At 39.5% G+C, this 27,831-nt stretch overlaps 1 protein-coding gene across 7 annotated transcripts in view; it reads right to left on the reverse strand.

The window, feature by feature from the left end:
• The window catches only part of THRB (thyroid hormone receptor beta), a 285,196-nt gene that overhangs the window by 29,486 nt on the left and 227,879 nt on the right, over window positions 1–27,831 (reverse strand). Inside the window, exon 1 of one of the 7 annotated variants that reach the window (XM_030550963.1) lies at window positions 16,381–16,822. The exons of the other annotated variants lie outside the window; for them this stretch is intronic. Within the exon in view, the coding sequence (XP_030406823.1) occupies window positions 16,381–16,822 (442 nt within the window). Of the gene's footprint in view, window positions 1–16,380; window positions 16,823–27,831 lie in introns of those variants that run through there. 7 annotated transcript variants of the gene reach the window in all.

The raw sequence follows: 27,831 nt of genomic DNA on the forward strand, positions 1-27,831 counted from the left end.
CTATAGCATCTTTCTACAGCTGTGGCAGGAAAAGTTTACTTCTCATAGGAATTATCATGATTATCATCCATAAGAATGGCCATACCGGGTCAGACCAAACGTCCATCTAGCCCAGTATCCTGTCTTCTGACAGTGGCCAACGTCAGGTGTCCCAGAGGGAATGAACAGAACAGGTAATCATCAAGTGATCCATTTCCTGTCGCTCATTCCCAGCTTCTGGCAATGCTGAAAGAGAATCAGATCTGCTGATCTATGGAGGATGACCCATACTTTGTGGTCTGTTTTTGAATGCTACATGTGTATAATAATGTGAAGGGTTGACAACTTGTAGCAGCACTCATGGCCCATGGCATTTTTCCAAAGTTGAGGGAAAATGGAAGAGACAACAGCTTGCTATTCTTGCCACTCCCTCAAATACAGTTAGGAAAAAGAATAAAGAAAGAAAACTCAAAAATACTTTAGCAAAACCTATCTACAACCACCCACAAAACCCAGGAGGATCTTATCGCCTATCCATCTTGGCCCTGCCCTGCCCTGCTCTGCTTTTCAAATATACATCTATTGCTCTTTTTCTGTTTAGTCAGCTCCATGTGGGTGGAAGTGTCTGTTTTATAGATTATTAGATTGTCTGGTGCTGGTCCTGGGTGCTGGTGCTGGGCCTGGCCCCGCGGTTGCGGCTCTGGCCCGGCTTGGATCCCGCAGCACTGGCGCCGGTGCTGGTCCCGGCACCGCGGCTCCAGCCCGGCCTGGACCCTGCGGCGCCGGAGCTGGTCCTGGCCCCCGCGGTTGCGGTTCGGGCCCCGCAGCACTGATGCTGGTGCTGGTCCCGGCGGCACGGCTCCAGGCAGTGCTGTAAGGGAGCAGGGAGGGGGTGTTGGAAGAGGGCAGGGGAGTTTGGGGGTTGTTGGGGGTGTGGTCAGAGGGCAGGGAACAGGGAGATTGAATGGGGGCAAGGGTCCTCGGGGGGCAATCAAGAAGGAGCAGGGGTTGGATGGGGTGGCAGGGGGCAGTCAGGGACAGGGAGAAGGGGTAGTTGGATGGGACAGGGGTCTTTGGGGGCAATCAGCAATGAGAGGAGGGGTTGGATGGGACAGCAGGGGGTAATTAGGGAAGGGGGGTGGATGGGGCAGGGGTCCTGGGGGGGCATCAAAGAACGTGGGGGGTTGGATAGAGACCTGGGGGGGGCAGCCATGACCCCCTCATGGGGTGAGGAGGAGGAAACCTAATATTTTGGCAGCTCATCACTGGCCCTAAGCATATGGTAGTATACACAGACCTATTCTTGCAATCCTTACTTCCCCCACTGAGACTACTTGCATGAGAAAGGGCTTCTCATTAACATAAGTGTTCTGGGACTTGTCCCTAAGACAGTATTGACACACACTGCATGTACTGTGAAAATGAAGAAAGAAAATTTATTACTATATTGACCTATTTTGTATTGTATCCAACCTGAAAGATAAATTTACATTAATGTTCTGATGATTCAATCTGACACTAACATATTGTAACACCTGACAATTATAAAAAAGTGACCAGAATCAATAAAATGCAGAGAGAGGTGTTGTGGTGCGTAAAATCCAAATGCAGAGAGAGGCAGAGAGAGAGAGAGTGTTTTCCTGGGATAAGGCACAGGGCTAGGAGCCAGGGAAATTGAGTTCTATTCTGTTCTGGGCACTGAATTGCTGTATTACAATAGGCATTTTTGTACTTAACCTTTCTGTGCCAAATGTTTCCCATCCGAACAATGGGGAAAGATTCTATGTATTATTATTATTTGTCTCCAGTTTTGTGTTTGATCAGTTTTGACTGGGCCTCTTCAAAGCTGCTTGTTTCTCTTCCTCATTTATTCAGAAGTTATCTTTGAGAAAAAGGGCTTCAAGTTTTGTAAAGCACTGAAGTAGAGAAAATGTTATTAAACAAATTCACACTTCTCTGGACAGCTGAGTAGTTTGCTGGCCTGCGTTTTTGACTTTTCTTTATATTATTCTTTGTCTCGCAGCAGGACTAAACTCTGGTAAGTGACTGCAAAGATGCCATTTCAGGGCTTCCTGTTTGTTTTCTTTACAGGGATTCCAACGGTGCTCAGTTTACAAGTAAAGATGTGACCTTTTTTTGATACGGGCTAACTCAAAACACTTGGGCTGGGCTCAGAAACATTATCATAATATCACAGTTTGAGCAAGGGTTCTTGACATGGGGTTGAAAACAGTTTAGCTCTACCTGCACTATCACTTAAACTGCTGCCAGCATTCGAGCAATTGCATCTGTGGCTAACTATGGATACAGAATGTGCTAGTGTAAATAATGTTAAAAAGTCAAGCTGTGTTCTTTTTGACTTGGGCCTTATTACCAATATTAAGCATTTGGGACTTAAGTTCAAAATTTCAAAGAAACATCTAAGTGACTTGAGAGTCTATGTCCTATTTTCAGAAGTGACTTAGGAGCCTAAGTTTCACTGAAAGTGAATGAAACAGCAACCTAAGTCACTTAGTTAACAATTTTGCTGGTGATGTGCAAGGCAAATGTAGAATCCCCTTTTCTGTCCCATAGCTTTTTTAGCTCTGCTGGGTAACAGTGGTAAAAGGTAATCAAAACATTTTGTCACTGCAAAAAAATCAAGCAGCTATGACTCCAAATGCACACTGATCTGTTCAGTTGCAAAAATGCCCCTTTTCTGATCACAATCATCTCTAAATTACTCACTTGAGCCAGGAATACCTATTTTTTGTAAGCCCTGAAGATGACAGCTAAAGTGCAGGCAATTGTTTTCTTGCAAAGGCCAGAGATGACAAAATGATCAGCCTCTATTTACTGTTTTGTTAATTGTGTGTGTGTTAATTAATTAATTATATTATATTGCTCTTTTAAGGAGACGTTTTGACAAACTATTCTCTATCTCACATTTTCTTGGTGATTCAGAAAAGAACCTTATGACTTTCACACTGTTAGGAACTCAGTTTGGACTAATTAATTGGTATACTGTGACAACTATACTGTATGCACTCTTAGTTGCAGGCAAATTGGCAGAAAAGGTCTAAAGAGATAAGAATAATAAATACATAGCACCTCTGATCCACAATATTAAAGAGTTTTGCAAATGTGGACATTAACCTTGTTGTAAAGATGGGGAATCAGACACAGATAGGTTGAATGTTTTGTCACCATCTGACCTTGGACTCAGAGTGTCCCAGCTTACAAATCTTTATTGATGTGCATATTTTTTACTCATACAGGGTGAAATTTACTCCACCTGCATAAAGTCTGAGGGTGAAACCCTGGCCCCATTGAAAATAATGGGAGTTTTGCCACCAATATCTCTGATGTCAGGATTTCACCCAAGTACATGGGCTTTATGCAGCAGGGGAGGTGAAATCCAAACCCAAACCTAGGTTCAGGGAGGGACCTGTTCTGCAGTCCCATCCCGTTTCAGCCTACAGGAGGGAATAGCATACACAGTTCTGTCACACCAGTGTCATGGGATACTGGGGCTTCTGGACTTCTATAAGCATATTTTCTATGGCCCCTCAACTGGCTCATCCCTACCTGACCCAATGCATTTCTCCACATTGGCCTATGCAAGGCTAGTGCAGAGATGGTACATGGACACCCCGTCTAGGAATTCAGCTGCCTGACAGCCATGTAGCCCCTACGCAAGGCTTAAATAGTAAAGAAGACCTTATGTTGGCCCCCTTCATCAGGCTGTATTAAGGTTGAAGTCCATGGAACAGAAAACTGGATATCAGCTAACTGGTGTTTTATTCTGCAAAGCTTTACTTTATGTGAGCAGTCCACTGAAGTCAGGGAAACTAGAGTGAATACAGTTTTGTAGGTTCTGGCCCTTTTGGGAAGAGCACTCAGCTCTCTGCTCTAATGGCTACAAATAGCTACCTCAGACAGAAGCAGAGCTAGTTATTCCTCTTTGTCTGCCTTGCCTATTACATTGGGCCATGGCCTCTAAGCACGACCAACATACAAATAATAAATTCTCATAATAATGTGCTGCCATCTTTCAATAACGTGCAGTACAGCACAAAAGTTACTGACTGCCACAAAAACTAGGAAGCAGACACCACCCACTGCCCCTGATTTTCAGGAACGTACACAATTTTTCCTTATATTCAGGTGTGTCATCAAGGACTATGATTTTAAAACAGACAATAATGAGATTGCTAGTGTGCAATGATAGCTAGGAGTAAGATAAGGTGTTTTCTGATGTTGTAGATCATTTGGCTTAATTTTCTAAGAACTTATTATTCTCCTTCAGTAACTATCCCTCATGTTACATGGGCCTTTTGTTCTTGATTTTTATTAGTGAGATCCTCAATTTCTCTATGAGGGGTTGAGAGGTAAGGAAGGCAGTAAGGACCCATTGATTAACATTGGCTTCCTTTAGCATCTGAAGGATTTGAATTTTTTTTATCGTTTAATAGGGAATAAATCGAAGACTAAAAGTTTAGACAACTTTATTACTGGAGAATACAAAGTGACCAGCTTGAACATTATTGAGACTAATAGGAATTTCATGGAACTAACAGAAAGCTCAGTTGCAACAATAAGGACTGCTCCAGGACACCTGCCTTGAGTCTTAATTTTGCCTTAATGAGCTATTACTAAGGCTTCACTAACAAACAAAAAAATCAATTTTGGATCAATACAGACACACACGTCCTGTGCAGTGCCTTCTGTTGTCAGGACAGGATTAACAGATGTGTTAACTTTATGACAGTTTGGCTGAAAGCATCACATAAAAAAGAAATACGAACATGCCTGCAACTTCTTAGATTTCTTCTGTTTGGCAAACATAGCGTTTGACTAGGTTTGATATTTTATTGCTGTCCACAGAGATCAAGGTTTAAAGAATCCATAAAAACTGTGCATGTTCTCTGTACATGATCAATGTTCAACAGGCACCAACATTTAAGTGTGATTAAGAGCCTGTTCCCAATGAAAATCTTTGAGACTTCTGATGAAATTGGTGCAATATATTGCAAACACTGAACAGGGAGTTTTAAAAAATGATTACACTATATTTGGAAATTAAGACCTACCAACAGGTAGGAATATTGCTCATGGCTTACTAAAAATATCACGTCTATGTGCTAAAACAACTTGTTTTAAGCCTTGAGATAGATAATTATTACTTAAGATTCTTTAACATAGTAAAATGACACATGCAGTGGCAAACCCCTATTTTATATGATAAATTCATCATGACCGGTATCTTACTGCCAAAGATAAAGATATGAACAAAGTCTACAACAAAGTTACAAATGTATCACTTAAAACCACCTAGTTTAAAAAGACCTTTAAAATGTTACAAGTAGAAAAACATGCACTATTTTATCTTTAATATGATCATGTTCTCTGGATCCTAGATTTGGATTAGTTTTTAGACAAATGCCTTTATCATCATGAAATACTATGCTGTTTGAAATACAGTACAGAGATATTTTTTCTACTGAAGTTACAGATTTATTGCACCAAATTCTAATGAATATTTCTTATAGGGTTTTCAGTGTTCCTAATAATATTAAACAGACTACTTTTGGTTACAGAGCCACTTTAAAATAGCAAAGAGTGTCTGTTCCCTAGCTAGTTACATCAGATTCACTACGTTTTGATTAATTGCACACAGGTCTTAACAACTAAAGGGCACCACTTTGATACAAACGATATTGCCCTTATATTCTTTAATTAGGCTAAGTGAAATATATCTTAATGCAGATATATAATGTATATTTATAAAATGCCTGCATCAAGTTTTAAGCCAGTTTCAAATAGAATGCATAATGTTAAATTATTTGCACACAGTTGCTAATATTCTGGGTTCTTTTTGAAAAATTATACCTATTTTAGCCATTTAAAAACAACAGGGGAAATTCTATAAAGGAATGTTATGGAAAATTTAAAAATGAACTGTGATTTAACCCGACGGGGAACAGATTCTACAAACATTTGGATTAGATCAACTTTTTAGTGGGGAAAATAAAGTGTCATTATTGCATTATCTTTTATTCTTGAATTTCCAGTTTTATTGCCTTAAATAATTAGAAACTACATGCTTTTCAGCTTTTCATTTTAAGCACATCAGTTATATTAAATTAAATCATTTATTTTTGTCATGAACATTTACAATTCTATTTTTAACAAATTCTGTTTGATATGGAGCTGCTTAGCAATTAAACACTATTTACATTTAATGATGTCAAGGACAAACAAAAATTATTTTTATATAACCAGAAAATATGAAGCACATCCAAACTGAAGGACACACAATGGACACATCTTGCAAGGGAAACTTTCTCATTCAGTTTGATGAAATACAGTAAATGAACGTTAACGAACATGCAATATGCAGAACTAGCGATATATTTGAAAATGGCTTTTACAGATTAAGAAAAAAGTGCTTGGAAATCCTCATCATTCACAGAAAATCTTTCAATCACCTAGCAACCTGCTGCTGCTTTCAATTTTGAACAAGCAGCCTTCACATTCAAAGATGTATCTGAGCCAACTGATGCAACTGCAAGTTTAAAGCAAAACAAAAAAACAAAAACAGATCTTTTTGTGTGGTTATGTAAATAAATTGCCCCTACCTTTCTTCTGAGAGTACGATGGCGACTGCACTTGAGAAAAAGTAGGTTTTTCTTCTGTGAAATATTCAGGTTGGTTGTACTGATTCAGGGCCATGTCCATGTCAGAGTACTCGCTTTTAAACACGTTTCCAGGGTAACTACAGGTATATGGCTGATTCACCGCCCAGGCCTGTTCCATATATATGTTGTTATTGTGCAGGACCTGAGCATCACAACTGCTGTAACCCTGACTATCTTCAATATATGTGCAATAATCGGTGGACTGCATGTAGCAATTGCTACCAGCAGCAGGATGCACTTCATATATTTCTTGCATACAGTAACTCATTTTGTTATCTGATCTCAGCTTCTACTTTACATATACACACACACACGCATGCATGCACATACAGACATGCATACACATGGAATGGGAAAGAAGAAATGAATAAACAACGCCAACAAAGTCAATTGCAAAACAGCGTGTTTTACTTTGGAGCAGCACCTTATGTGCTAAAATCCTATTTATATTGGGATGGCTTGTGAGCTCCCCTGCCAATCAAACATATTGGGAAGCAGATTTATGACAGTCAAAGGTCTTAATCTGTGACTGTAATTCCTGGGGAAGATGGCAGACAGGTAGCAATGACCACCAGACAAGAAGGCTATGGCCAGACAACCCCCCCACTGTTGTTAGAAATAATCATTTATAAACCATTTCAGCCCCTTCCAATATGATTAGACAATGATTACTAAGGCAAGGACAGTTATGTCACTATAGTTGTCAACTTAAGTGTGAAGCATTATAAAGACCTTCTAAGAACTCCCAGAGGGGATATGCTGAAAATCCTAAAATCAATAATCCTGTTTTTCAGCATTAACCCACAGAAAATCCAATAGTGCTGTGGCGTTGACCCAAACGGTAGTCTAATTTTACAAATTTTAGCATCTTAATCTGTCATCAGCTTTATTGATTTTGTTTTACAGAATTATCTGCATGAACCTCCCATGCCTCACACACATACATGAACTCCCCACTGCTTGTTAATGCATTTATAGGAAAGCAGCTTTTTAAAACTTCAGCGATTTTGGTAGGTAACTTCTATTGAGTTCAACGGGTGGGAAACTTCAAAATAATTTGTCTTGATCAGCAAATAGGATACTGCTTAAATAAGCTAATTGGTTTGCCATTACATTTCAGTCATTTTGTTTGCATGCTTCAGTAATGAAGTACTGAATTTATATTTGATTGCAAATAAAGCATTACAGGTTTTCCTCAGTCATTTTATATACACATTCAAGCTATCAACATATAACACTATTAATTCAGAAACAGAGTTATTATATGATCTTATAACAATTTACCACCTCAAACGCTAGTACTACTACACCCATTTTAATCTAATCTCCCACCTTTATTTTTTCTTTACACCAAAAAGAATTTCTATTGTGTCTATTTTCCCTAGACAAATAATTTTTCCTTCAGTGGCATGGCTACAATATCGGCAAGATGTTTGTGAGAACAGTAGCACGATTGTATTATTCATTGGATCACTAAGTTCGCCTCGTCATTGAGAAGCAAAAACAACATTAACAATATTAACTAAAGAAGAAACTGTTTCTTAATGTTATTGTTTCACTTATGTTAAACAATATTCACCACTCTTAAAAATGAACTGGAGTAAGACCCCTCTTCAGCCTGGAAACGTAACACATAGGCCTAACTACCTTGAAATGAGGCCTTGGGTCTTAAAAAGTACTCTTGAAAGGCCAAAGAATGGGACTTGAGGAGACACGTGTGTCCTAGTGGGTTTCATGGAACATTTTAGAAAGATTTAAAGAGTACATGACAGAACACTGAGCCTCTTCTTGCAGACAACAACTAACCTATTTATTATGGCCCAAATCACTAAATCCTGAGAAGTGCAGAGCACTATCAACTCTCACTGATGCCAGGGCAGCTGCTCTTCACTTCTCAAGATGTGATGCATTCTGTTTCACCCTCTGATAACTTTACATTTGTTTTTCTAACTATAAATCAAAAACTGAAGTCAACAGAGTTGTTTCAGGAATGAAATTGTCCCTGTTAACTCTCATCATGGAAAGAGTCAACACACTCCTTCTGGAGCAAGGGATGTTTACTAATAACTCCAGAAATAAGTCCCAAAATACCATACACCTCTGTCCTCTGTTTTTCAATGTCTCAAGCTCAACAAAATATAATTTAAAATTAACCTTTCAGTAATATGCTTTATAAAAACACATTTTAAGTGTAATTTTGGTTTTAGCTGGAATTTATGCCATAAGTTTTCAAAAGCAATGAGTGGTTTTGGGTGTCTAACTTGAGTGGACTGATTTTTAAAGGATGGATGCTTGGCAATTTCTGAAAATCAATCCCCTTTAGGGTGTTTTAAGTAGGGCACTGAAAAATGAGACCCACATATTACTATGTTGATTTGCTTGTGCCTGACATTTTTTCTGCCACGTTATTAATTTCTTTAAAGGCAAAAAAAAGACGAGTTTCTCTTCTCCCTTGAAAACAAAAGCAATTTCTTTACCAAAAAGTATTAAATAGCGCCAAGGCCACAACTCAAGCTGAAAATGTACATTAGAAATTAATCAAAAAAATTTTGTTGGAAACATTTTGGGAACTATTTTTCCTTTATGACTTATTGTATGCAAACGTCAGATAAGAGTGCACAAATATTTTAGTACTTGTCACAGCTTCCTTCTTTGACACAAAATGACCAGGAACCTTTGCAATTATTTATTTATGCAGAAACACATAAACATATCAGGCTATGTGACTAGTTTGTGTGTGTTACACAAACACACCTTTTAATCTACTGAGTATACAGCACTATCATTGCCCAGAAACAAACCATTCCACACATGCAGTAGGGTATTTTCTTTTGATTACCACACACAACTCCCATTACATCTAACATGAATTTATATAAGAGCTCGCAATAAGATGAAACTATATGCTACAGAATAACCGTGCAGGATACCTAAGCATATTTTTTTTCCTCAAATGTCCAAATGTTATCCATTGGTATGTCTCAAGCACTGTTTACCTGAATAAATCCTCGGTTATTTAATGTAATAATTAATTATATATATTAGAAGCTTGATATAACCTAAAATTAATTATTAGCAATTTTAAAAAAATAGTTACATGAACATAGTGAAATGTTCAGTTAATTTTTTTTTTTTAAATATTGTCATTTTAAATACCAACACCAAAGATCTAATCCATTTACTTCTGTTTAGTGTGGTACTAACAAGGAAGTCATGAACTGAGTTTTCAAAAAGATCTGAGAGTTTAAATAGCCTTTGCTTATCTAGGTTAAGACAGAAAAATTATATTACTGTCTGTATGGGAGCCATTTCAAATACACCTTTCCTGGTATCAGCTTGAGTAGACATGTAACACTGTGTATATTTTATTCTATGGATATAGAATCAACAGATTATTAAGGAAAAATTTTGCCTTCAGATGCTTATGTAACTTCCAGTAAAATGAGCCAGAATCCTAAGCTCATTCATATCCCAAGGCAGCATTTGTCCCTAACCAATTACTACCTCTTCTGAGTAAAGATGTGTATTAGTAACACGTTCCAGTCTGAAAAGACTAACAAGCATATCTGAGCTAAATTATATTTAGGAAATTGTAAAGATAAAGACTATATAGGTGTCAATCCTTCTTTGACTAAATCTTCAAGGAATTTAAGTTTATCATTATTTTAGAAAAACAAGCAGATAGTTTTCTCCATTTTTAAGAAATAAGTAACTGAGATGTTGCATTGGTAACTGTTATAATATTCATACACTCAGGATGAAATCTTGGCTTCACTGAAATCAATCTGAGTACAGCTTAGACTTCAGTGGGGTCAGGATTTCACCCGAACTCTTTTCTTTGAAATGAGATTGGGGGAAAGACCTGAACAACACATGTTCAGAAACAGACTAATTTAGATTAGAAAATAAATATTATAAAGTTTAAGGCAGAGGTAGGCAACCTATGGCACACGTGCTAAAGGTGGCACACAAGCTGATTTTCAGTGGCACTCACACTGCCCAGGTCTTGGCCACTGGTCCGGGGGGGCTCTGCATTTTAATTTAATTTTAAATGAAGCTTCTTAAATATTTTAAAAACCTTATTTACTTTACATACAACAATAGTTTAGTTATATATTATAGACTTATAGAAAGAGACCTTCTAAAAACATTAAAATGTATTACTGGCACATGGAAACCTTAAATTAGAGTGAATAAATGAAGACTCGGCACACCACTTCTGAAAGGTTGCCGACCTCTGGTTTAAGGGATACAGACTTGAAATTAAACCTTTTATATAGTGTGGAGTGGGGAACTGAGAAATCACATCCATTCAAATTGAAAGACTAGAACGGTTTTTGAAGATGTTTGCAATATCTAGGTGGTTAGTATTACATATTGTTACATATATGTATAATATATATGCATTTCTGAAAACTGTGCTCCAACAATTGGAAGAAAAATCTTGCCTAGAGTCAGAGAACAGATTGTTGCACTGAGAGACTGACATGCCAGAGAGTTCAGGCTTCATTTGCAAGACAACAAACAAACTTGTGGGCCACACTGGTCTGCATCTACACAACAAATTTAGATCCTGGATTCACCTAGTGTAGTGGGTCAGTCCAAAAGCCATCTGGCCAAGTGGTCAGGCCATGGCTCCATAGTTCTTTTTAGTCTCTCTGTTCTGGAGGGGGCTCTGCGAGGTCATATATGGGAAGAATCAGCCCCTCTTGGGGGTCCCCTCTTCCTCTCCTCAGGGGTCTGTCATGATAGAGGGGAGTGGGGGATAAAGCAGGGGGACCCAGGCTCTCCTGCTCCAGCAGGTCCCAACCCAGGGCTTAACGTCCAGACTACTTGTTGGTCCATCCCAAGTTACATCCCTTCTTGGTCTCTCCCTTTAGGGAGTGATCAGTCTTAGTAGCAGCAGTTTAGTCTGCCACAGGGATGGGGGAATCCTGCTCTTTGGGGCCTCTCCTGGGTTCTCAACTCTAAAGCAGGGGGTGGGAGGAATCTAGACCACTGCTTCCAGCATCTTCTCACCAGTGTCATAGTCACACTGTCCAAAGCTCCAGACATCAGCCTCACTCCCTGCTGCAGCATGTATCTCCTCCTGGCCTTCCCCTGGGCTGCCCGTGCCCTTTTAAATTATCCCTCTGCTGGGAGCATGCCCCACAACTCCCGAAGGGTGGGGCCTCCCTACCCCAATATTGCCTCATGCCTTGCTCTGGTTTAGTGAAGGGTCTGTAAACCCCATCACACCCAGTCAGTGATCGTAACTTTGGAGGCCGTAGTGTAAACAGGATTCACTGGGTTGTCTGACCCTGGCGATTTGTCTTTCGCTTACTGAAGCACAGTTATATGGCACTGTATGGTTCTTACTGTGTTTAAACCACCAGTCAGAAATATCCATGGGCCAGTGGTAAAAATGTCTGCCTTCTCCACACTAAGCCTCCATGGGTGCTATTACCGGTGAAGCTGCAGTTGTGAGGAATTATGGATCCTAAATGTGCCAGGGTAGATGCAGTTCCGATTCCATCTCTGAAAGCAAGGGCTTGGTACATGTTCAAAAAAAGGACAGAATATTTTTGATGTAGAATATCTGTAGGGCTGGATGAACCTTACACTGATGGAGGGGAGGAAAAAGCAAGTGGAAAAGAGTGAAGTTAGGCTGCAGTGTGGCATGCCAGGCTACATGCATTACTGCCTCGGGATCTGCAGGGAAGCAGCCTGAATTTCCCAGGAAGCCTTAGAATTTCCTGGGGATTCCAGAATGTGGTGCCTCTTCCTAGAGAGAGGAGGGAACTATGTGAGATGAAACTTGAGAACCCAATCCTGTAATGCCCTCATCACACATTGACAGAAATTCTGTCACAGTTTAGGGCACTCAGCACCACTAAAAAGTACCGCCCAAAACTGAGTTTGGAGTTTCCAGCAGATACTTTCCCCTTGTGATTTTGTTTTGACAAATGAGGCAATCAGCTTCTTAGTAATTATCCTTCACCCATCTCTTTTTCTCACCCATTTAATTTAACTTTCTTGTCTGAAGATGAATAGAATTGATATAAAATACTCTAGGATAGAGAATCTATGGCCATGATATGGAGAACTCTGTTAGTAGATGTCTCTCTCTCTTCACGATCAAGTCTCATCTTACTTGTTTTTTGTAATAATATCAATAATACTTATGCTACAGTGTATGCACTGTTTTTCTGAGAGTAACTACCACAACACAAAGAAATCAAGTTAGAAAAGACTGGGGTGAGTATAGAAAAGGGCCCAAATGGGAAAGGCCTGTTTTGACAAAAAATAATAATATTATATATATGACAAGAAGTACTGGGGCATGAGTGTCTCCACTTGCAATATGCTAGTGTTTAGCTGTCGACATAAAACTCAGGTTTATAGCCTTGCAGACACTTGTTTCCTTGGAAACAGATCATAAAACAGTGCCACAAATTAACATCACTATTAGAACCAAAATGTTGCTGAAACATTTTCATTTGAATCTCTTGGGGCCTGACCCAACAGCCCTCACTCAGGTTCCAGATGGGACTAATTACCTAAGGTAGGATCGCAGGACTGGGTCCAAAGAGTCTGGAAGCAGAGTGGAAAATAATACTCAGTTTCTACTTCAGACATTTCTTTTGTGTATTGTATCTGTATTTTGGTTTTTTGATTTAAATGGATAGTGGATTCTTTTATTTGTGAATAAAAACAACAAAAAATAACGTACATAAACATTAACAAAAACACTTCTGTGATTATTCCTACTTAGGCAATGATTTCATCAGCACAGTGCCAAGACAACCCAGAACACTGACACACGCAGAAGCAGAGCCATTAAACACATTCAACACCTGTGGAGTATAATTTACCATTGGAGTGCCTTATTCCTCAGAAGAGTTGTATTCTCTTGACTGTTTGCAAACTGAATGTGTCTGGCTGTGGTCTATGTTATCTCAGTTCTGTGCATGACACCCCATCTCCCTTTTAAAAAATATTCTGAATCACCTTCTTATGGATTGCATCACACAGCATATGAATTATTCAGGACTCGATGGGGATCCCCTAAGGACTATAGGGAAGGGTTTTATGATGTCTTTGGCCCTGAACTGTATATACTGATGGAGAAAAATATTTATGTGGTCAAATATATTTTTTCACATTTGAACATTTAGCATGAAGGATTACAACATATTTCAGAATTCTAGTGGTGCTGTACAAAGTAGTATTATCATCTCCTGGTCTTTGAGTACAATTAAATGCATTTTGGTTTTTTGTGTTATTATGGCCATTATATTCCTTTCTTCATGCCATATTTATATGATTATAAGTGACAACATAGCATTGTATTTTAAAATACTAACCCCCACTTCACTCATTAATCACACCAATTCGATATTCTTTTACCTTTAAAAGAATGTCAGCATATCTTCTCTATGCCAGTTCTGACAAAACCCACTATTCTGTGCTACTCTTTGAGGAAATTACAATGCAAACTGTCTGCACACTGTGGTTTCATACTGCACAGTGTGGAGTTGATTCAGGACAATGTTTAATCTTTATGTACTGTAAAGGAAGTAGAGTATACACCATCAACTGTTTGTTTTGGCAAATCTATTAGTGTGGCTCTGGCTCTAGACAAGGTTTCCACCATATCTGTCTCTGCCAAATACATCTATAGATGTGCCCATACGGTATAACGAGTTCCTACTTTTTAAAAAAATGTGTTTTTTTGATTTACTTGACTCTTTATTTTGTAATACAGTTATATGTATCCCACGCTTTAGGCTCAGGACACTGTTCAAAACACAAACTTTTATCACAGAACAAATTTTAAAAGAAAAAAAATTTCTTAAATGCCAACTCAGGGCCAGATGAAATCTCTGTTTGATGTGCCCAGATATCAGCTGACCATATTAGGTTCCTAGTTCTGGCTCTCCAATTCCTATATTATGCTGGATAACACAGGAAACAAGATTTATTTCTTAAATAAAACTATTTTCAGCTCAAACTTCAGAGTCCAAACAACATATTCAACACTTATATGAGCAGAAAATACAATCTTTATAGTATTTGCCCTATTTCTAACCACTAATGTGTCACTATTATAATCACAAAGTACATATATCAGATACTATGCACTGTTGTCACATTTTGAAATTAGCATTTGGTGTTTAGTGGCATGCATCTCAGTGGAATCAAAGGCCTATTAAAGAATAGCATTTTGGCTATGACATTCCACCAAGACTGTAGTGAGGTTTCGATAAAACACCAGTGTGATTTGTCTTTCACTCCAAGATTGAAAATCCCTTTTTCTATTTGGTTAACTAAAAACGGTTAATTTTATACTGAAAGGTTCAGACTTGTCATGACCTTAGTCCTCAGTTAGGATAAGTGCCCTTGATGAATTTGAAGAAATTTGGTTTACAAGGAATGAAGTTGTCGCTTTTCATAATGCAGAATTTTCTGTGGGCTCACTTTGGCCATTATTTGATTATTTCCTTATAGCTCATTTCCAGTGTAGGATGCTATCATGTCTTGTCATAAATAAATTGTTTATTGATCATTTGCTGACAAAATGGCATAAACAGGCAAATTCTTCAACGATTTTTGAAAACTTTTAAGACTAGTACTGAACAAACATTGGTACAATTATAGTCCTATGACCAAGGCAACCCAATTTGTTAAGTCCTTTCATGTCTCATAATCGGAAGAGACTGTTAAAAGACAGTTAATTAGACAGCTTATCTCTTGACAAAGTAACTATTGCTACTTAAAGTGTGCACCTTTTTTCAAGTTGTTATCCCTCAAGACAATTTTGAGGTAAAAAGTTCTTTTAATTCAAAAATGAAGAAGAAAGGATAATTGTATTAAAACAGTTTGACACACAACTTAATTAATAGAACCCTTGATGGAGCTGTCTGGATTCTGCAGATGTCAGACAGCCTTTAGTAAGACGTTAAAGCGATCAACACCTGACATCTGTTAGCTAGAAGGCATTCTGAGGTAAAGAGCAGCTAAATCTAAAGAAATCAGGTACTTAGACCAGTTTAACTTTTTCATGAGGTGATATCCCTCCTGACACTATAATCTTTCCTTCTGGAGTGACGCAAGACTTTAAGTAAAAGAAAACAACTTCTTGTCCCTCCCTCAGAGCATGATGCATATATATTTATTTCTTTGAGAGAAGAGCACTGATGAACTATTTATTCCAGTTTAAAAAGGAATATAAACCACAAAACCACCAAATTTGTGGTGACAGTTATGCATTTACAAGGTATAACACCTCCCTTGCAACTCTGCTCTAGCTTGGACAAACAGGACTGTCCTAAAACAGAACTTTCAGTACTACTGCCTGCTCAAGGAAAAGAATATTCACTATACAAAGGCCAGGTACAAAAAGAAATAATTTTGGTCAGGGTACAAAGAGAGAGGGGGATAAAAACCTTTTTAAAGAGACATCAGGAATTAGTTATATACTGTATATAGCAAATTAATTTTTAAAATACATTTCAAATTGTACATCACTTTATCTCTTTACAAATATATTAAAACATACAAAGATGAAATACTCACAGGATAAACTGAAAGCCACAACTATTGCCATGAAAAACAACTATAGCTACATTGCCCCATATTACAAAGCTGTTATCTATGGACAAAGCCTAACCAACCCCACAGACACTGGCTTCTTTTCTTTTTAAATATTTGTTATGTTCTGAATAATAATTCTAATTACCTTTACATTTTTTTTCTTCTATATTGTACTCCTGGGAACTTGACATGCCTTGAGTATTCACTTTTGTAGGACCTGGATGTAATATTGAACTAGTCCAAACTGAAGCATGTAGAAACTGTGAAGATTGCTGTCCATTTCTCAGCATATCATTTCTGGAATGTCTTTTCCTACACAAGCGATTTTCTGCTATATCTACAAAATTCCATTTGTGATGTCTGTCAGGAAGATGTACCAGCCTATCACAGGCTGGAAGGCCATTTTTTGGAGGGTTGACAAGCACTGGTTGACACACTGTAGGCATTGCCAAGATCTTGCTGAGCTGTGGAGTTTTGGAAAGCAAGTAGTTTCTCAATTCTCTTGATCTGCTGGTATTCACAAGCATCTCCACTTGACTGCATTGATAAGATGCAGAGCTTTTCAGCCATGCACTTTCAGCCACCATAGTTAGTTTCCCTTTAGTGCAATTAAATGTAATGATTTCCCCCTCTATTAAGTCTGAAAAGACAGCTGGATCTACATGCACAGGTTACCACTAGATGCAACTTTCATCAACACCACAACTAGAACATGGGCCCGGGGCAAGTTACCATCAATTTATTGCCTCGCTCATATGATCATTTGAGGTCTTGTGGGTCGAGGCTGGTCGTGTACAATTTTCAGATACTTAAAACACAAAACATCAAGGATTCAGCCTTGTTTGACTTTGCTCTTAGCGTAGGCTGACCTGAGGGACACTCTGTTACCTAAGTATGACATTCTTATGTGGGCATGCTTAGCAGTTCCGCTCTTGCTACCACTACCTTTCTCTAGTTGAGGTTACTAGAGCAATATCAGAGAGACACATTTTATCTTGTGAGTTTTAACATTGTGGTCCTAAGCAAATAACAAATACATAAATAATAATAAATAACAAGGAAACAATTATTATATTTAATTAACAACAGTCCTGAAATTTGTTTGTTTTAAATAAAACATTTAAATACTGTAAGTTCATAAAACTACGTGTCTAAAAATAACACCTTTTTACTACTGGACAGCAAAGCTAGATTCTACAGCAGGGGTTGGCAACCTTTCAGAAGTGGTGTGCAGAGTCTTCATTTATTCTGCTATTCTTCTGGACTGAACAGGTAACTTTACAGGAATTTCACTCAAGAGAATTCTCTGTATACAAACCAATAACTGGATGTATATTAACTATGCAAATAGATAATAAAGCAGTTTAAAAACAATTATGAGAATCAGATTTTCAGATTTGACATATTGTTAAAAGTTCTGAAAGTTACCTTTATTTACTTTAGTAAATGGAATATCTCTATTATAGGACTCTTGAAAATGTGTCTCAGCAGAAAAGTGACTATTAACTACTGTTATCTCGTGTTTATTCTTAGTCTCATATATCTCATTCCCAAATATCACATTTACTCCATTTGTAATTCAAAGCAATCCCTTTTCTAATTGCTGTCAATGCATACTCAGCCTAGTATTTGGAAATCAAGCTGCATTCTTTCTGTTCTGTGTATCTCTATTTGTTATCCACACAAGTATTCTGAAACCAGAACCTGGCTAGCAATGTAGTGACTATGCCTGAGGCAGGAGAAACTAAAATACAGTTTTCTCTTGTCTACCTTTCCTAGCTCTATAGTTCTCACCATAGTTCAGACTTGATTTTGCCAGTAACTACAGCACATTAGACCAAAAAGACACACAAAGAGCAGATACAATGACAAGACGTCATCTGTATAATGCATGCTATTCAGAAAATGTTAGACAAATTATTTAAGAATTGAAATATTAAAACACAAATATTTCAGCTTTTATATTCTGAACATGTTTACACCTTGTAAGTTTCAATACTTGTTTAAATCTAAAGGAAAAGATGGGTTTGTTATGATCACTACCTGTATGCACTTATTTGCAGCTATATGAAAATAAACACTTTCTAGGGACATTCTGAAGATTTTTGAGGCCCCACCATACAGGAAACTGTAGGGAACAATGTGTTGTAATGCAGTTTTCCACAATTCCTTGCATAATCTCAAAAAATACTACCTCTCAAAATAATTTCACTTTCCAGTGGTCTCCCTGTATGGCTAGTACTGTATATCCATGCCAATTACAGGGTCAAAAATTGGCAAGACTACACAAATATGCAGGCCCACATACATATTTTTTTATTTTGTTATTCATATTTCATGAAAAAGCCACTGAAACCCTGGCAACCCCACACAACATGAAAAAAATCAGTTACATAACTTAGTTGATTTAAGGACTGGAACTGAGATTCATAAGCTAGACACTTGAACATTTTCAGAGTAAATTTCTAAGTCTTTTTCACCAACTTTATTTTTGACACAAAAGTCCGTCTACCATATTACTCTACCATACACCATGCGGCTCCAGTTTAGTTCTGAAGTGCATTTAAAAATAAACAAGAAGGAAAAGGGTGAGCTACAGAGCCACCACAGTTGGCGAGACCAATGCATCCTGAGATGTTCTGAGAGAATGCTTTTCAATACCTCTGTATTATTAAATTTACCAAGGAATTTTCAAAGAAGTCTTTACGTCAAAAAAAAAATCAAAGATCTTTTTTCTCGTTGTGTTTCTAAAGCATCCAAAGGATTTTTAGACTTGAATATTAACGTTTGTAGCCTTGCGAGCTTGTAAATGTGCAATGTTGCTATAACAGCTGTGTGAGCAGAACTTGTAATTTTTGAAATTTGTCTGTGCAGTTTCGGATTTCATAACTCAGCATCAAATGGTCTTTTCTTGTCTCATTCTGATGTCCATGGTGGTTGCAGTTTATTTTGTGTTGTAAGGATCCTCCTTACTTAACTAAGGCTCTTGAGATGCCAGTGGCTCTCTCCTAATAGCTGTTGCATTCAGTTTTTGTCAACACTCCTTAGAATTCAGCATTAATTCAGCAATCTCAAAGGAAATTAAAAAGAAAACAAAATTGGAGAGGTGTATTCCCAGCCGAATTATATTAATGAACAGTTTAGAGACTGGAAGCTAGAAGAAGTAACAGTGTGGAGGGCAGGCCATTGAGAACAGCTCAAGATGGAAGGTGAACCTAATTCTCCATGTAATAAAGCCTAACACAGAGTGCGATATCACTGATTGGAAATATTGGCCCAAATACATTCTTACATAGTACAACTCTCTTAACCTTAGTGAAGTTAGACCATGGATAAATTTGGACCATTGTGTGTAGAAAGACATGAAAAGGGAAAAATTGCTTGAAAAAATTGCATCTCGAAATCTTATTTCTAAAATAAAAGCTTTTGAAAAACGGATTTGTTATAACTAATATCACAACAGGAAGCTTTCCATATAAGATAATGTATCATTTTCAAATCATTTCTATGCACGATTCTCTGGTTATTGACATTACTCATACACAAAGATGTGCCAGGGTGCAGCAATTTGCATGATCAGAAGTTTCCCATCTACAGTTAGCTGTTAATAGATAAGGCCAGACTGTGATGCCCTCACTTACATTAAGTAGCATTTTACACTATGTGCCACTGAAGTCAATGGGACTGTTGTGGAGTAAGCTATTACTCAGCATGGGCAAAGGCATCACATTCTGGCCCACGATGAGAGTCTGGTTTTAAAAACAACAACAACCTGGAGCAGAGTGCAAAAAGGGCAATTATGATTCCATGACTGTGTGTGTGTTTGGTAACCAGCTGGCCGTTTGCATGACTAAATACCAAGCTTGCATTCACCAATCACAGCACAGTAACTGTATGTAAAAATCAGCTGTGGAACTGCACACTTATTTTTGTGTATTGCTCCTGGGCTCTGACTGTTTGAAAATTTGCCTCATCTGAACATTCAGTTAGAAAGAAAGTAGAATTTTGCTGTTGCCTCTGGGCCAAACCTTGCAATGTTTACTGAGGCAAAACTCCTATTAACTTCAGCGGAGGTTTTGCCCAAGCACAAACTAATTCAAGGGTGCAGACCATATTCTAGTGAGCAGCCATTACAGATGGGCTCTTGTTGTGTTGGGGTAAATACTTAATTTACAGATTAGTTAATTTAGTAATAATCTTTTAAAGTGCCTGATTGATAGGTCTATCTTCTCTTATGAACATGTTGGCATTTCTCATACTTTCAAATTTCTACAAAGGGAAAGGCCCTGCCACAGAGGGATCACTCATTTTATCTTCTTTTCCCACGTTATTATGGCTTGGCCTTTTCCAATATTTCATTATGGCCTAGCTTGTTAAAATGTGGGTTCATTTCACCATTACAGAACAATATTATTTATCTTACATCCTTTTCTTCAACACATTGTGCCTTCATTTGTCAGCATCATTTCCTCCAATAAAGAGAACATTGTGAACTTCCTACATTTACGTGAATTCTTATTCTGGGTTATGCCGAACAAATACCCCTCGATAAGGGAGGATAGCAAGGTTAGTTTTGTGCCAAGTTCCCCTGATATAAGAAACGAACCAGCATGCCTTTCCAGGCACTGTTAAAATGGCCTCACTCTGGGCAGAAAGCATGAAGTCATCTTGGGATGAACCATGAATAAAAAAAGAGGCTCTATTTCAAAGCAAACAGAGCCTAATAAGAGGGCCTAGAGCAGGTGTCCCAAACTTTTCAGGGCTGCACCCTCCCTTACCCCTATCCTCTCCCCACTCCCCAGAGCCAGTGCTGCAACTGGGGGCAGGTCTGGGGCTGGGACTGGGAATGGAGCACCAGCCAGGGGCCGAGGCTGGGGGCAAGGCTGGGGGCGGAGCCGCAGCAGGGCTACAGTCAGAGGCTGCAGCTGCTGGTGGGGCCGGAGCAAAGCCGGGAGCGAAGCGGATGTGGGTGTGCGTGGTGCTCCCTCCCCGACTCCTGTGAGGACTGACCTGGGCCCCTCTGCACCCCCCTGAATGTTCCTCCACGCCCCCCTAGGGGTTGCACTCCACAGTTTGGGGATCTCTGGCCTAGAGCTTTTTTTATGTATATAGGTGGAGGATTCATCTGGCCACTGCAGAGATGTTATAACGGCATATACTGATAATGAGTAATTACTGCCACCTGAGCAGTCAACAGTTCAAAGGATTTTCTCAGATTACTATCCAGACTCTCTCCAAGGGTAAAATTTCCCTAAAGAGGAAACAAAGTCTCAGCTAGGTAAGAGTCCATCAAATAAAAAAGATGCCTTCTCTACTGGAAGTCTATACACCCAGCCAGGGCCGGTGCAAGGATGTTTCGCGCCCTAGGCAAAACTTCCACCTTGCGGCCCCTGCCCCCTGCGCTCCCGCCCTGAGGCAACCCCCCCATGGCAGCTCCCTCCCTCCGCCCTGAGGCACCTCCCCCTCTTACTTGCTGCAGGTGATCCTCCCCGCGCTCCCCTGATCCGGCCGCCACGGTCGCTGCCGAAGAAAATGGCGCCCTCCAAATCTCAGCACCCTAGGTGACCGCCTAGGTCGCCTAAATGGTTGCACCGGCCCTGCACCCAGCCTAAATGGATGTGCAGTGAGAATTTGATGTCAGGGGGATGTAAGGGTAGGGCTACTGTCCACTCTTTCTTTGTATGCAACCAACAATCACTATTCCCAATTATAGTTAGTGGGACAGAAGGGTCAAAACAAAATCTTTGCCTGGTGTTTCCACAGATATGGTGAATCTTCCATTATAATATGCTTGGCAGAATAGTTCCGTCTTTCACCTTCTTCCTAAGCTGCTCGAACTGGGCTCAGACAAACCTTCTCACACGGAGACTGTCACTGCCTAGGCCATCCTCCTCACACTCACCTACTTAGGATGGGGTGTGGTTTGGTGACCACATTTTGGGAGGGAGTTAGCAGCGTTGTTAATAAACAGCCCATATGAGGTACAGCCTGGCCTATAGGAGTGAACATATCAGAATGACTCAAATTGCATTCCCACCTTTGTGTGCCCTGAGTGAGTTACTTCACATCTCTCTTCAGATTCTTCTGTAAAAGGGGGATACTACTATTCACATACATATCTAAGAGGGAAATAGTGAGAATAAACTGGATGGAGTAGGAGTGTGCTTTCTCCATGGACAGCTCTGAAGGAAGGGGTGGTTGCAAGGAGCTGTCCTGCCCTAATCCAAGGATCAGGCACTACCACAGTCCCTATTCTTTTGCCCTCTATTGAAAGGGAGGAGTATTCCTTTGAAATAAGGAGCAGCTTCAAGAACTGTGTAGCCTGGGGGATCTGCAGAGCTTTCTTGGTGCTTTTTCCTGAACACAGCCCAAAGTAAACGGCATTACAAATATTGCAAACAGGATCTGTGACTAAAGGTGAAGGTGGAAAAAGCAAGGAAAGAAGGTAAACAGAAAAAATAAATATAAAACTAGATGCTATAAACAGAGTGTTATTTGAACCTCAATATACACAGGGCTATCAAAGCCCCAGTGACTACAGCCATCATTCATTTGTTATTAACTTAAATAAACCTCACATTTTTCCCGTTTCTCTATTTCAATGTACTAATGGGTACTTATGGGTGTGCTAGTGGAGAAGAGGGCCCAGCAATCTTCCACATTCTCCTTCCTCCTCCTTGGTGCATCTGGGTAGCAGGGAATCATAATGTGGCTGCTACCCATACATGGGAGGGGCAAGGCTGCCATCAGTGCTTACTGACTCCAAGAGGTGTTTCTGGGAGTGGGCTGAGGAGTTGTGTCTATGGTCCTGATCCTGTGCACTGATGAGCAGGATGGTTTGAACAGCAGCTGCTGTTCAATGCACTCCTCAAAGTGACCCTTACAGCACTGAGCCAGATCCTACTCCAGCTAAAGATCTAGCCCACTACACCTTATACAGGCATTTTATGATGTTAACGATTATTATTATTATTAAAGATCTATATTGTGGTAGCACCAGATGTTAACCAAATTGTTCCATTGTGCTAGGAGCTTACTCCATCGATACCACATTGGTGGTACAGGTATTTTCTTCCCTTCTTTGCTCCCTCAGAACAAAGCCATAACTGAGTGGCGAGTAAACAGGTAAAACAATAACGTGCTGAAAGGTCGTTGTTTATACTAATCTCTCAGTGACAACACAAATTAGTAAAAAGAGGTCAGTAAGATGCAGACTGGTGTATATATATGCACACAATACTGAATAAATACTGCTATTTATACTGTTACACACCAACTTGTTCTCATTGAAAAAAATTATTTTAAACCTACAAGGAGTTCAAAATCTACCACAGTTTCTGCTTGGACACGATCAATGTAGTTGCAGCAGACAAATAAATTAGTCTCTCACTTGCATCTGACTGACTTGCTTGGAAAACAAATGACTCAAAACAGTGAACCTTCTACACAGCCTTCCCTCCTCTGATTTGCACATTTTATTATAAAATGGGCAGCAAGGGCTATGGTGTTTTAAAAAAAAAACACTAACATATACAAGCATCTAAGGGCACAAAAGTGGGCTGGTATCAGAGAGATCAGCTAAGGCAAATGTAATCAGGATTATGACTAAGGGTTCATGGTAGGTTGATCAAGTAGGCTAGATTTGCATGGGCCCAATCCAGTATACCTGGATGATTTTTAAACAAGAAAGGCACAACTAAAGAACAGGAAGATGAAAAAAACCCAAAACAAATAAGCAAAACTAAACTAAAACCCAACTCATCTTATGTACTAATGTCTTGGGGCAGAAGGAGTTTACCAGTAGAAGGCTTTAATTTGCTATGTGTGATAAAACTCTCTGTTCCAAGCAGGGTTGAAGTTTCTTTTCTTCCTGTGAGTTGCACATCAGATAACAATTCTTCTCTTCCACACTGCATCATGGTAATGTTTCCTTCCCCAAGAAATATGAAGAAATTTGCTACTTGGAGTTTCCTACTCTCTGTTGTGTTTAATGTTTGCAAGGGGCACAACTAGTACAGAAAAAACTGCTTTTTATGTATAAATACCAGCTCTGTCGCTTCATTGGCCAGAGGTACATATGCTTCTCCACATAACAAATGCAAGCAGATGTGTGCATATGCGAATTATAGTCTAAATTTCATACATGCAAAAATGTCAAACTCAATAGACAAAAATCTCTGATCTAGTGCTGGAATGACTATAACCTGGTGCTACCGCCACGGGCCATCTGGTATTTCAGTAGAGAAAAATAAGGGCACGCCTATGCTGCAAAAAACCAACCAACCGAACAGAAAACAAGGCAGTGAGTGTCAGAGCCCAGGTCAACTGACTCAGGCTTTTGGGGCTTCAACCATATGGCTAAAAATAGCAGTGTAGGCATTCCTGCTTGGGCTTGAGCGTGGGCTCTGAAATCTGGTGAGTGGGGAGGATCTAGCTAGATTTTGCAATTTTAACAACATTCTTTTAACAGTTTTGGGGAGTGGATTTTCTTCAAGTTTGAAAAAAGAAAACTGAAAACACAAAGAAATTCCATTGTGTGTAATGGTAATGAGCCCCCAGGTCCATGTGGGCTGAAAGCAAGGTCTGAACTCAGGACCATCAGATCCATGCCACAGTCCTCTATGACTTGAGTTGAAGTAGTAATTCTACTATCTGACAGCACTAGTATAATGTGTAAGTAGAGACCAGGTATGGGAAATTCTGGTTTGTGTAAGTGAAGGGTGAACTGTCAGGCTGGAAAGAGGTTACTAGTGGAGTTCCTCAAGGATCGGTTCTTATTTAAATCTTTATCTAAATCTTATTTAACCTTTTTATTACCGACCTTGGCACAAAAAGCGGGAATGTGCTAATAAAGTTCGCGGATGACACAAAGCCGGGGGGTATTGCTAACACGGAGAAGGACCGGGATATCATACAGGAAGATCTGGATGACCTTGTAAACTGGAGTAATAGCAATAGGATGAAATTTAATAGTGAAAAGTGCAAGGTCATGCACTTAGGGATTAATAATAAGAACTTTAGATATAGATTGGGGACGCATCAGTTGGAAGCAACAGAGGAGGAGAAGGACCTTGGGGTATTGGTAGATCACAGGATGACTATGAGCCGCCAATGTGATATGGCCGTTAAAAAAGCTAATGCGGTTTTAGGATGCATTAGGCGAGGTATTTCCAGCAAAGATGAGGAGGTGTTAGTACCGTTATATAAGGCGCTGGTGAGACCCCACCTGGAATACTGTGTGCAGTTCTGGTCTCCCATGTTTAAGAAGGATGAATTCAAACTGCATCAGGTTCAGAGACGGGTTACTAGGATGATCCGAGGAAAGGAAAACCTGTCATATGAAAGGAGACTCAAAGAGCTTGGCTTGTTTAGTCTAGCCAAAAGAAGGCTGAGGGGGGATATGATTGCTCTTTATAAATATATCAGAGGGATTAATATTAGGGAGGGAGAGGAATTATTTAAGCTTAGTACCAATGTAGATACAAGAACGAATGGGTATAAACTGGACACTAGGAAGTTTAGACTTGAATTAGACGAAGGTTTCTAACCATTAGAGGAGTGAAGTTCTGGAACAGCCTTCCAAGGGGAGTAGTGGGGGCAAAAGACATACCTGGCTTTAAGATTAAGCTTGATACGTTTATGGAAGGGATGGTATGAGGGGAGAGCCTAATTTTGGCAACTGATCTTTGATTATCACCAGATAAGTATGCCCAGTGGTTGGTGATGGGATGTTGGATGGGATGGGATCTGAGTTACTGCAGAGAATTCTTTCCTGAGTGCTGACTGGTGAGTCTTGCCCATATGCTCAGGGTTTAGCTGATCGCCATATTTGGGGTCGGGAGGGAATTTTCCTCCAGGGCAGTTTGGCAGAGGCCCTGGAGGTTTTTCGCTTTCCCCTGCAGCGTGGGGCATGGGTCACTTGCTGGTGGATTCTCTGCAGCTTGAGGTCTTCAGACCACAATTTGAAGACTTCAATAACTCAGGCATAGGTTAGGGGTTTGTTATAGAAGTGGATGGGTAGGGTTCTGTGGCCTGCTTTGTGCAGGGGGTCGGACTAGATGATCACATTGGTTCCTTCTGACCCTAGAATCTATGAATCTATGAATCTAGAAGTTTGTCAAAGTTACAAGCAACTGAAAACAGAGTTATAAATGAAAACTGTTAGCCTACCTTAACTACAGGGATCACTACTGCTCCACCTATAATATATAACAATTTTTAATACAGAATGTAAAACAGAATTTTCACTGCTTACGTTTAATCTAATAGTGAATACAATGAAAGATAATGTCCTTGACAAAGAATAGAATCCTTCACAAAGATCCATGGCAAAATGTTTCATAATTCACATCATACTCAACCTCAACAGCCTTTTTTTTGTGGCTTACACTTAAAGATAATTACATGATAGGAAAAACAGATTTCATTTTTGGAAGCAGTGATTGTTGCAAATGGTGTTCATATTAATGTGTAACAAAAGCTAAAGATAAAGTCTACAGCTGGCATTGTGACCTATCCAGAAGTACAGCACATACTGTATTACCTTTATACCTGCTTGTTGTTGACAGATATCATAAAATAACAAGCTCTTCTGTATGAACCCATGCAGATGCTTTTTTGACGGACTATATCAGTGCCAGTTACCATTTGCAGTGCAGATACGCTGGGGATTAAGTTAGAATAATAGATTTTAAGGTCAGAAAGGACCATTATGATCATCTAGTCTGTCCTCCTGCACAATGCAGGCCACAGAAACTCACCCACCCACTCCTGTAACAAACCCCTAACCTATGTCTGAGTTACTGAAGTCCTCCAATCATGGTTTAAACACCTCTAGGTGCAAAGAACCTTCCAACAAGTGACCCATGCCCCATGCTGCAGAGGAAGGCAACCCCCCCCCCACAGGGCTTCAGCCAATCTGCCCTGGAGGAAAATTCCTCCCCGACCCCAAATATAGCAATCAGTTAACCCTGAGCATGTGGGCAAGACTCACCAGCCAGACACCGAGGAAAGAATTCTCTTTAGTAACTCAGATCCCATCCCATCTAACATCCCATCACAAGCCATTGGGCATATTTACCGCTAGCAGTCAAAGACAAATTAATTGTCAAAATTAGGCTATCCCATCATACCATCCCCTCCATATACATATCAAGCTTAGTTTTGAAGCCAGATAAGTCTTTTGCCCCCACTACTTCCCTTGAAAGGCTGTTCCAGAACTTCACTCCTCCGATGGTTAGAAACTGTCATCTAATTTGAAGTCTAAACTTCCTGATATGCAGTTTATATCCATTTGTTTTTGTGTCCACATTGGTACTGATCTTAAATAATTCCTCTCTCTCCCTGGTATTTATTCCTCTGATATATTTATAGAGAGCAATTATATCTCCCCTCAGCCTTCTTTCGGTTAGGCTAAACAAGCTGAGCTCTTTGAGTCTCCTTTCATATGACAGGTTTTCCGTTCCTCGGATCATCCTAGTAGCCCTTCTCTGTACCTGTTCCAGTTTGAATTCATCCTTCTTAAACATGGGAGACCAGAACTGCACACAATATTCCAGATGAGGTCTCACCAGTGCCTTGTATAATGGTACTAACA

This window comes from Gopherus evgoodei, chromosome 2 (assembly GCF_007399415.2).
Source record: "Gopherus evgoodei ecotype Sinaloan lineage chromosome 2, rGopEvg1_v1.p, whole genome shotgun sequence".
Lineage (NCBI taxonomy): Eukaryota > Metazoa > Chordata > Testudines > Testudinidae > Gopherus > Gopherus evgoodei.